Source organism: Limulus polyphemus, unplaced genomic scaffold (assembly GCF_000517525.1).
Source record: "Limulus polyphemus unplaced genomic scaffold, Limulus_polyphemus-2.1.2 Scaffold246, whole genome shotgun sequence".
Lineage (NCBI taxonomy): Eukaryota > Metazoa > Arthropoda > Merostomata > Xiphosura > Limulidae > Limulus > Limulus polyphemus.
The window spans coordinates 193,139-205,645 of record NW_013665856.1 but is presented as its reverse complement, the minus strand read 5'-3'; the positions used below and the strand labels follow the sequence as shown (position 1 = coordinate 205,645).

The 12,507-nt window shown below is 30.3% G+C and overlaps 1 protein-coding gene across 5 annotated transcripts in view; it reads right to left on the bottom strand.

The window, feature by feature from the left end:
- The window catches only part of LOC106478749 (GPALPP motifs-containing protein 1-like), a 14,314-nt gene extending 2,637 nt beyond the window's left edge, over positions 1 to 11,677 (bottom strand). The window contains exons 1-5 of one of the 5 annotated variants that reach the window (XM_013939308.2): positions 11,543 to 11,673; positions 6,097 to 6,278; positions 4,689 to 5,347; positions 2,454 to 2,630; positions 1,509 to 1,607 (exon numbers count right to left, since the gene is read on the bottom strand). In XM_013939308.2, the coding sequence (XP_013794762.1) occupies positions 1,509 to 1,607; positions 2,454 to 2,630; positions 4,689 to 5,171 (759 nt within the window). In that variant the 5' untranslated portion in view covers positions 5,172 to 5,347; positions 6,097 to 6,278; positions 11,543 to 11,673. The other 4 variants (XM_013939310.2, XM_022382393.1, XM_013939309.2 and 1 more) reach the window with 4 other exon arrangements.
- Positions 11,678 to 12,507: the final 830 nt, after the last annotated feature.

Genomic DNA, 12,507 nt, shown 5'->3' with positions numbered 1-12,507 from the left:
GTTCTGCACACAATAAAACCTAGTTCAGCTTGATAACCTTTCCTCAATGTAACAGTTAATCTGATGTTCTGTAAGTTTTAATTTTTATATTACTGTTTGGGTAATCAATAATATGCTTACTTATGTGTTATATTTAAAAAAAATGTGGGAACCAATAAATACATGTTTTTATTAATTTTGTGCTAATAACATTTCTTTGCTTATTATCTCAGAGAATGATAGGCAGACAAGATTATGTCAGTAAAATTGTAATATATAGGTTACTTGATTATTTAATGTCAAAAAGCATAAAAACAATCTTATTATAATGGAGCATGTGATGTATACGTCCAAAACCCGGATCTCTGAAACTACCTCACCGATCATCTTCAATCATAACTGGGTAATATTTTTATAACAAGGCAGTATTTTTATAGCTGAGCAATAAATAAAACAATTGAAATTTCCACAAAAATAACATGTTTCTGATTTAACCAATAAAAATTACAAAAAAGGAGCAACTTTCAAGTATGAAACAATCAAAAAAACAAACTTAAAAAAATTATTTGTTTTTCTTTAGTGAACATCTCATGAGTGTTGCAACAGAAAAGCAAGGCACTTTCATTGATAACTGCATCTACAAAGAAATACTTCAATAAAATCTACTCTGTGATGCAATGCTATGATGTTAACTCATTTTCATACTAAAATTTCAATAAAATCCTTTTTCTCATGGATGGTAAACAGTATTGAATGTCAAGTATGAATATATTGTTGTAGAACTGTCAGACAATTCCAGAAAAGGCTGCAGGCCCAATAGCCTTTCGCAGGAACTAGCAGTTATACCTGCCTGGAGGGTATTTCTGCTAGTATGGATAATGCTACAGAAAACAAACAACACAAATGGTGCTACAACATACAGGAATTTTGGCTAAATAATAAGTAAAATTCAACTTTTAAGGTGTACATTTTATGGAATTGTTTGTGTTTGCTTGGTTTTGAAATAACATTCCCACTAACAATGAACATAGTGGGAATACCTTGCCATGACTACTAATTAATCTCAAATGATGTAAATGTACTTTATTAGATACTTAACAGTACTTCAGCACTATATGCATATCTCTCTAAAAACCAATAACTGGTAATTGGATATTAAAACTAAAAAAATGTAAGGCAAACTTTGCAACCCTTAGCTGCACGCTTCTTATTTTCAATGGAGAAGCTGTATCACTCTTTTGACATTTTTACTACACATTCAAGAATACTACTGTTTAAGAAGATCTGTCTTTGACAATCCAGTGTGTAATAATGTAATAAAAAAAACTTGATTAAAATCAATTCAACTCAATTTTTACATATATTATTATCTTGTTTAATCCAATTTTTTACTCACTTTTCAACTAGTTTTTGGAATGAATACCAGTAGAAATAATCTAATTTGAGGTAGTATTATTCTATGAAATGAGAAAGACAAAACTATGAGCATATTTGTTTGGATAAGTTCATAATAAGTTGAAATGACTTACATTGTATTCTTTAAGTTGTTTGGACAACTTTTTGTCCTTAGTTACTTGAGCCAAAACTTGTGGCTCTGGTAGCAGAGGTTTACTGGAGCTTTTTCCTTCCTGTTTGGATTACCAAGAATTAAATATAAAAGTCATCAATGAGTCAATGGGGAAAATACATTTCTTAATACATATAAAGTTAACAAACAAAATAATATTTCTGAGCATACACAACCTGAATATCAAATTTAAAAGAATCCCCATCCTCAAAACAAAATATAAATAAAACTTCTTGAAGAATTATGTACTGCCACTGGATTTTAAACAATGACTTTTCGATATAAACAAAATGAAATTTTAATGAATGAGTAGATGATTCAGTTTACATGTTAAGTATGAATATATAGAGCTAATGTATGCTTTATTTATCAATTACTTGCAATGTGCTTAGACACTGAATACTTGTAGAATGTGTACGTATAATTATTACAACTATATCTAATCATGAAATCATTATAATTAGCTACTGTTGTTACAAAATTAATTTTTCTTTCTCTCTATACACACACACTTGTACTTTTATATGATATCACAGAAGTTGTTTGATAGTTGTATATTTTGGTAACTGTAAACTTCTCACTGAGATCAGAATACTCCTGTTATTCTATTGTTCAAAGTCACATAACAAAGTTCGCAAAAGGATTAATAAATACTCCATTACTTACAAAGGTAGCTATAAAACAAAACAAGATTCCGGGAAGGTGTTAATCAATTTATTCTTCTTGTTTTAAAATTGTATTTATCAAGAACAAAATCTTTCTTCCCAAAATGTTGAGTATCATTTTATTAAACCATGTATCCAAAACAGTAGAAAATCATGAATAACTTAAAATAAAAATATTTAATTATTCAATAACAAATGCATAGAAGCAAAAACATTTGTTTTTATTCTATAGACATTGATACCTGTAGTTTTTGTGCTTTATCTTTTGGTGTATCAGTCCAAACTGATCGATCCTGTCCTTTACTAGAGGTAGTCTGGTTACTAAATGATCGAGGGCCTAAACCAAATTGTTTCCCAACATCTGGTGGTAATTCTATCATCCAGGTCTCTCTTGCAGGAACTTTATTCTTCAGGTCATCCTTGAAATAATGCATAAAAGATACCATTGTAAGTATATATATTTGACTCAAGTCACTGTAAAAACAAACAAAATAAAAAAAGATGTTTAAAATTTAAAAAATTACAGCTATATACATATAAAGTTTTGGTAAGTTAAAATCTCCTAAATCATTTCTTTCCTGACTTAATGAATCAATTTTCTTCTAATGCATACACTATAACTTGATACGTGTAGCTTTATATAGATCATTAAACACGTCAGAATTAATACTGGCTTTCTCATATGTCAAATATCAGTCCCATTTCCAATGATTACATGTAGTTAGTTACATATAAGATTCCTAAAATTTTTATAATTAATGCAAACTAATTTTTTTCACATAAATCTAGTTATATCTGGTGAGAAAAACAAAGCCATACATAAATAATTTACATTAGAGCTGGGCAATTTAATCGATTTTCTATGAGTAGCAATTACACTGGTTAGTGTTTCTAATCATTTCAACAACTGATTAATAAAAATTAAGTTTTTAAATACAATGTTACAAAAATAATCCAATAACCAAAACTAGGATTTTCACTTATTACTACTATTTCCAGTTATTTCACATATCTAAAGTAATGAAAATATTATTATGTTTGTTTATTATTAAGCACAAAGCCACACAGTGGGCTATCTGTGTTCTGCCTAATTTCAGCCTTATAAATTTGTTTTTTATTTTAGGGGTCTTGGGTTTGATTCCTATTGCTACAAAACTGACTATGGGGAAGGAAACCATCTGGCAGCAGCTCTCATCAACTTTTTTATTTATTTATTTTTGAGCTGCTGACAAGAAGGAAGGTAACAGGCTGGCAACATCTGCTGGCAACTTTTTTTTGTTTGTATGTACCATGGCTTGAGGAACACTACTAATCAATTAACCCTACGTGCATGGGTGGGGTCCAAGTACTCGTCATAACCTTTTACACAGTGCCATTCAGCACGGTATTATGCATTTTCTGTCAGAGTTATCAACTATTCATTTTACCATAAATTACTGAGTTAGCACATATACATGGTAAGGAGAGTAAATACCAGATGCAATATACAGGGATCTGAAAGAAACTGTAGATGTGCATTTCAAAGGTTTTAGAGGTTATGCAATATGCAAACCGTACAGTGGATAAAGATATTTTTACTATTCACATGGACATCACCTTGCACTCGGACTTGTCAGTGTCCGAGTCATACTTATGTCAGCAATTCATAGATATATCTTGAGTACAAATACACTTGTAACATTTTTTTTTGTACATTTGATTAAAAGCTTGTCACATTTCTTATAGATACATGTAGTAAATTCAGAATTATAGACAACATTCCTTTTTCAATATGGGGGTTGATTCAATAAAACAATCCTCTACATATTCAGTTAATGTGTGCTGTTGATTAATCAATCAGTAAAGACTACTAACTGCCCTGTTCTCTGTAACAACATTTACTTTAGTTTTCATAATTGTATAAATTGGCCAAAACTATGTGTACATGTTATTTCATGAAGCCTTTGCACCAATTACATTTAAGTTTAGAAGGCCTTAAACTATAAGCTGCTGCTTGAATATTGTTATCTAACTTTCTAAAATTCTCTACAATGTATCTACAACTTTAGTTAAGCAAACTAAAATAGAGAGCATGTCAATTGTATCTTGAGCACCATTCCTTCTAACAACAGAATAACACGATTTAAAACAGACTGATGAAGAATGTAAGAATATCTCAACCAGTTGTAGGATTGAGGGGTAACAGTAAAGAAACAAAGTGAACAAATGTATGTCAACTTTCATGATATCTCACCCATGTCCATGTATCACTATATCAAGTTATTTAAAGCTCTTATCAATTAATTATGTTAATTACATACTGGTATATCAAATATTACAGACTACGAGTAAAAATGTAATTGTAAGATACACACCAATAAAGGTTGACTTACAACTTAATTAGTATCTCATTAAAATATATTTCTAATGATGCAACATTTTATTAAAAACCTACAATAGAACAGTACAAGAGTATCAAGAGATGAAAAGACACGCACATTTCCTTCAAGTTTGTTCTTCATTTTCTTTGATCTCCTTTCAATTTCCTGAGACACATCCATTACTGTCTCTTTTTCAATGGCCATTGATGGCAAAGGCCCAATAATATCAGTCTCTGAGTTTGAATCACTGTCTGAATTGCTAGGTTCAAAAGACTGTTTAAATCCTGGGGGAAATGTAGGACCTGCTACTACATTATTACTCTCTGTTTTTCTAGATCCTGAAACCCCTGGTCCTATTAAGCTTGAAGTGGTACCATTTTTGGAGGAGTCATTACTTGTACTACTTGCTACATGGGCTTCTGGTTCACTATCACTAGATTTATCACTATCGTGTTTTATGAAACCTGATGGCAAAGATGGTCCAATAACATTATGTTTTGAACTTTGAGGTTCTCCAAAATCTTCACCTTTAAGATCAGAATGTACTTGTTTGAAACCTGGAGGTAATGGAGGTCCAAAGAAATTCTTACTATCAGTCATCTTTGTTTCACATGAACTCAAAAAAGAAACGGCTAACTTTCAGTTATGTAGAATATACATAATGCCATAATTAAGAATGTAAAAATTTATTCTAATAGAGAATCCACAGACATACAGGATCAACTCCCTGTTACACTTATGAATCTGCTTGGTGACAAAGAGAATTCATGTTTTTTCTGCAAGAAAAAACGAAAAATATTTCCATTAAAATATGTAAAAAAAACAACAAATTAATATCACCACAAAGTAAATTCTGTACATATCACATGTCTATCATTACATAATATCAAACATCTTCAGTGCAAATGAAGTATATGTATGTATATATAATAACAAAATGACCCCTAAAATACATGTGGTAAGTTTCACCCATGCTCATTCCGAGTAAACTAGATGATTAAATCAATTACCTATGAACATTGATTATATGAATTAATGTCAAATAAAATTACTAACGAATCAAAATTATGATTAAAATCAAATGTGACAAAAATAATCAACTAATCATGGATTTGGTTCCAATTGCCATCAAACATGATTGTACTTTCAGTTGTGGATGTATTATAATCATTTTTTTGTTTATGAGTTATGGAAAAGCTACTGTTCTGAGGCTATATGCCACAATCCCTAATTTTGAACTGATGACCAAAGGAAACAGCAATATCCATCACCAAATATTAAAATATGCAATAGTAAAATCAAACAACATTATAGAAAGAAAACTAAATCCTGCTACTGTGATTACACATATGCCTTGTAATTTTATGAAAAGTTCCCTAACAGTAGTGGCTTTTCTCAAAATTTTAATTTCAAGAGTTAGTTGGGAAACACTTCTGTCCAAGAAACTATACAAATTGCTGACATATATATAAATAATGATGAATAAAGGTTCTAAAATAGGTCTCAAAGAGATCCTATTACTTACAATTTTAACAACTGAAAATTAAGATTCATGACCACTTTATGCTTTCTTTTTACTAATAAGCCAATGTTCTGTTGATTCCTTGACTTGTTAGAACATCACAAGCTCTTTGAAGTCAAAATACATAACAATTTGGGAGCTCTCATCCAGAGAAAATCAAATGTCCTATCAAAAACTCCAATGGTCTAAGGAAAGAAAACGTTTTTTGAAAACTATGTTGAGGATCATTAACTATATACTATCTATATTTATTCTTTTTTAACTGCCTTCTGAAATAAGACTGCAACAAGTAAAATGAGAAGTCAATCTAATGAATCCGTAATTTACCATGTCATCCTTGGATTTTTTTTTTTAAATAGGGACAAACTGACAATTTTCCAATTATCAAACCTATCTCCTGTATCAAGAGACTTTAGAAAAAAAACAACAATTAAAGCTCTATTTGTTTTTCAATAAACTTTTTCAATACTATATAATGATTCTCATCAAGAAAAGTTTTACTCTATGAAGATTTACCAAACGTTAAAAAATATTCCTTCTTTATCAGAAATATAATTCTGGGTCAAAGTGTTTCAATTTTAATTTTGTTTAGCTTAGGTATTATTTCTCCTTCTGCAATAAATGCACTAGTAAAAAATTTAAAGCTTCAGCCATATCCGTTTGCTTCATAAAATTATGTTTAAAATAACTGAAAGGACTAATATTATCTTTGACTTTAATTTTGATTTAACATACACACAAAAAAACTCTTTTCTAAATTTGATGTTCTAAGTTTAACAACCCTTAATGGCTTCAACAACAGATTTATTGACATTATTTCAAAAAGTACTCGTTTCTAGTAGTAATTTTTCTCTTCTTGTAGGCTTAACAGTTTACATAAATTAAAAGTTTCCCATTCATCTACTTAGGAATGAGCTTATGGTTTGAATGCAAGATTCTGGAAAGAATAATCCCTTTTTCAACTAGCTTGGTCTAATTAATAAAAATGTCCCAAGCATGTATTGACATATTTTCAGTTATATCAATAGTTACCTAAATTTCCCCTCTTATAATATAATTCAGATTTTGGAAGTCAGTTTTTCAAAAATTGAAAACTTTATTCTTTTAACTCAACAACTGATTTAAACAAAAATAACTTTAAAGGAAATGATGTTATAATTATTAGTGCTCAATTTAGATTTTCAGAAAAAAACTCCATACACAAAAAGTATATTAATAAAAGTAAATATTCATATCATAAGGGTAGCAATTAGGAATGGTCAATAAATCATTTAAATTTTCTGATTATATTGAGGTTTTGAATGTTGCAAGATATAAGGATGATGCTGATGGTGCTTTACAAAAGGATTTAGATCATTTGGTGAATTGGGCAAATAAATGACAGATATCTTAATCATACTAAATGCAAGGTAATGCATAAGGATTATCATAATTGATCTGTAAGAATAATTTTAACAGTGTTATAGAAAAAAAGATGTTGAAATTCTGGTTGAGAAGTATCTTAAGCCATCCAAGCAGTGTGCTGATGTTAGTAGTAGGGAAATATGATTTTAGGTTGTATCTACAGAAATACTGAACACAAGTCTAAAGACAATTTGATTTGACAGATCACTGGTTAGGCCTCATTTGGAGTATTGTGTTCAGTACTGGACATCCTATCTTACGAAGGACAATGGATTGTTGGAAAGGGTTCAGAGGAGAGCTACTAAGATGATACTTGGGATGGAAAGATTGTCATACAGAGGTTAAGATCTATAAAATTGTTTTCTCTGGAAAAAAAAGACTAGCTAGAGGAGATCTGATTGGGGTGTTTTAAGATTAAGAGAAATGATGGTGTTGGTACATCATATTTAATGGTGCAAATAATAGACACTGAGGGACATTAATTATGGTAAGGTAGGAGTTATCTTCAGCTAAGGCAATTTTATTTTTCTAACAAGGCACTTGGCCTTTGCAATGATTTGCTTTTAAATGTGGTGGATAAAGGCTGGCCTAGATGGATTAACAGGTCCCTTGTTGTCCTTGAATGCTATGTATATGATAAAATGGTATGGTTGAACATTTTTTCTATCATTTCAGTGTATCTTGTAATTAAAGCCAGCAATAAGCTCACATGGATTGTACTTTCTAAGTACCATTAAGGTTTGGGCTAAATATGTCTATAATCAGTGTTAGACCTCATAGCTCATTAATTTACTCTTTGAATCTCGTAGTTTTTGAACAATGTAACTTGTAAATGTCAAGTGACAGACTATGTGGAAGTGCTTGCTCTAGCTACGTGTAACAGAATAGAATGTACTTTTTGGAAAATCATTTATATTTTCTACCTAAACCTAAAATTATATTTTCAACGGTTACTAATTTCAGCTCAATTGAAAGAAATGAAATTGGATGTACAGGAAAATGTATTGGAAGCATGAGTTATAGGCTGTCAAAGCATGACAGTCTGAAAGTATTAGCATTTTTTTATTTGTAGCATATGTCGAGAGAAAGAGCATGGAAGTGTGTGAGGAATGAAGTTAGCAGATGCGCGAGTCTGTTGATAAATATTCATTACAAAAGCATACTATGATAACGATTATCTAGTATATATTATACTCAACACACATAACTAAAATGTTTATAATAATGTTGTTTATTAATTACAATTTGTGAAGTCATCTTTTTTGTAAGCATAAATTATGATATACCTCAACAGTTCTGTGCCATGTACAAGGTGTTTCACAGAGTTAAGGTTGTTTGCTTTTTTGTAGTTATGTGCAAAGCTGCACAGCAGGCTGTCTGTGCTGTTTGCACTATGGGTATTGAAACCCAGTTTCTAACATTATAAGTCTGCAAACTTACCACTATGCCACTAGGGGGCACAGAGATAAGTAAATTACTGAAAACATGTGACATCCATGCATGCTGAGCTGCTATATATAAATACTAGTGGTATGTACCATAATAGCACATACCATTATTTACTTTAGAATATATATGCTTTCTGTCTTAAACCATAATAACATTTTTACAATTACCAACTGAACTCCTAACATAAACTACTCGAACCGAGAGAACACAAATAAACAAGAAAATACACAATTAGTTCCATTTATACAGTAGTAACATGCAACATACTGTGTAAATGGTAGCATCATTTCATTTTCAGCACATCTATGAAAATTTCATTAACAAAGGGCTTGAATACAGTTAAATTTCAATATTTATTCTTATACCTTCCACGATATAAAGAAACAAAACATCTTATTACTTACTAGAAATTTTCTACTTAAATGTCCAAGAAACAGAAATTATTTTAAGGCTAAGTTTACCTGATCCATAATCTAAGCTTTCAGCTCAGTCTGTTATATCAAACAATATTTTGACTTGTGGCATCACCAAAATTCAGTGTTTAAAACTTTTGATACATCCTCTTCAATGTATCACTCCTTATTTACACATGCATGATCCAAACATACAAAATGTTTTTATCATGGAAGCACTTAACCATAATGAATAAATAAATTTATATCGAAACCTATTAGGGTTGTTAAAATGCACTTATTTTACTAATTGTAACTATAATAGTAACTAGTCAGAATTGGAAAATTGGGTACAATTGTATGTAACTTACAAATGTAAGCATTACCTTCAATGTTGAATACAAAATACAAAAAATTACAGTTACAATATCCCAACTGAGATGAAATACCTCCTACATATTATTTTCAAACCTCCCTCTGAATAATTTAAGATATAAATAACCTATAAAAAAGTAGTTTCAGTCTGAATGCAAAAAGTATATTTCAAGTTAGTGTAATGGCTGCCCAATACAAATGAAAAACAATAGGTAACATTTTAACATTAAAAACTTATCCAATACCTCAATAGTTCAAATTAGTATGCATATACATATAATTTAAGGACAACAAGGGGGCAGTTGATTGATATCAGCCATCTCATTCACTACACTAAGTCTAAAATAAAAATACTCAAGGCCAGCTCTTATCATTCACATATTTATTGAGTCTTCCCCTAAATTCCTTTAAATTAACTACATTTACCATATCACATTCCAAAGGCCAACCACCATTAGGAAATTAAAGCTGTCTTAGATGAATATGTATGATTCATACCAAGCCACAAATATATATTTGTGTCCCCTAGTCTTACCATTCTCACCATTAAGTTAAAAACAAAAATGATACATCAACACTATCAATTCCCTCAACACTCTTAAACACATCAATTAAATCCAATCTAACTCTTTTTCTTGTTACAAGAAAAAACAATTTCTGAGATCTTAAATGATCCTTGCATGACAAACTTTCCTTTCCACCGATTCCTAGGTTCATCTTTGTAGTCCTCCTCTAAAACTTTTTCCACAATTTAATGTTCTGGCAAGTTCTGCAACATTTGTAAATTGAAGGACTGAAATGACATTCTTTTAATTTTTCATTTCATACATAACAAGTTAAATACTATGTAAGTAAACATTTGCCTAAGAAAGTAGCATTAAGTTTTAGACCTGAGGTAGATGAATGACAGGTTATAATAATAATCAGCCTAAACGTGTTACAACTTTTATACACAAGTTTCCAATTTCTTATACAAAATACTGGAGATATAAGAACAAAATAGGGAAATTTATCAACATGTAGAAAAAATATTCTATATTTTTAAAATCATAACACAGATTTATTATGACAAAAAAGAAGTAGACTAACAAACCTGGAGACACATCTGTTTATAAACATAAATGATATATATATACATATATATACACACACACCTCACATAGATATAGACAAACACACATACTCGCTATCTTCCACTTTGTTTTCCATAATTAAATTCTTTTTGAATTAAGAAACAGGTACTAGTAACCATGTTCAGCCTGACCAATATGATAAAATAGTGAAGCCTTAGTCTAGTTAGCTCTAGTTTAGAGTTTCAATGTTATTTAGTTAGAGTCGACTAAGTGAAAATAAAACTTAACTCGTGCCTAAGAGTAACATTGTTACTGAGTTAACTTTTAAGAATTATGAGTGACATAAATGATGAAACATTGGAAATTTCAACAATGAACGTTGAAAAAAAAAGGGTTGAGTCAGGTTACTTGTCAAGTTCAACTTTCAAAATTCAAGTAAAATTTAAAAAAGCCGTGTATAATGACAAACAGTACATACAAAATTCACAGTTAGATACAGAGAAACTTGGATAATTTAACAATAACTTATAATAAGTGAATACCACTTTTAGCAGTTTAACTAAAAGTAAAAGTCCTCTCCTAACAACAACTTTTACTTTTAGAAGTTACACTGTGTAAGGTGTTTCTGATCAGGACAACATCAACAACAACAAAAAAACCTTGTTAAAAACTGATGTTATTGTTATTCCATCTGGTAACTTTAAATAAAACTGACTCTTGAGTCGAAGGAATTAGAATAAAACAAAAGGTATTTACTGTTTAGTAACAAAGTATAGACTTTCCTAATTTCAATTATCAGTTTTTGACTGAATATCTACATTTTTTCGTAAGCCTAATAACGTAATATAACTACGGCAGAGACCACCTATGGACGTAATTGCACGCACACGAACTTCTTAAATCGTAACGAAAATGAAGATGAAAAAAAAGGTTAAATTACTCTTTCCAAATAACCAAGATTATGATGTGATTCAGAAGGGGAAGCAAATTACACTTGCTGTTTTCGTTATGATACAGTGGATGAGGAAATCATTAGTCAAAATTGCTCAATTAATGATTTTAAAAACTCACTTGATCACATTCAGTTATTTGATATCAATATGTTCCTTCTTGTTATGATTATGAAGCTAAAATTGCTATTTAAAACAATCTTATAACACTAGCTCATTTGTTGTGTGACGGATTTATTATTATTTTGACATTGATGTTTGTTTAAATTAAATTTATTTTTAGAAATGTACATAACATGCACTGTTAAATGTGTATTGCGAAACTCCGCCTATTTTCTAAAGTTGTTGTTACGTCTCTGTTCGTTTGTTAATTTTCCGTAAAAATTCTTTCTCACAAACTTCAGCGATACAAGTCCTTTCTTAAATAAAACTAGTTTATTATTTCTCAATACAACTTTGCAATACACTTAATTTCAACAGTCACTTTAACTTAAACACACGCTATAATTCACAACGATTCACGCACTACCGCGTTTGACTCAATTGTCTGTCTCTGTCTGTCTGCAATTATCTTTCTATCTCGTCACTTTATTTGCCGGCTTATATACTATAAGATCGCGTGTCTAGCAAACACTCGAGCCTTCAGGAACGTTCGAGATACTCATTACGTATTACAAGTGTCGCGTGACTTCCCCTGTCGTAACACTGTCCCTTCCTTAGTATTGTTCGTCCCGAACAATAGCCACTTAAGTTAAACCAATAGATAATTAA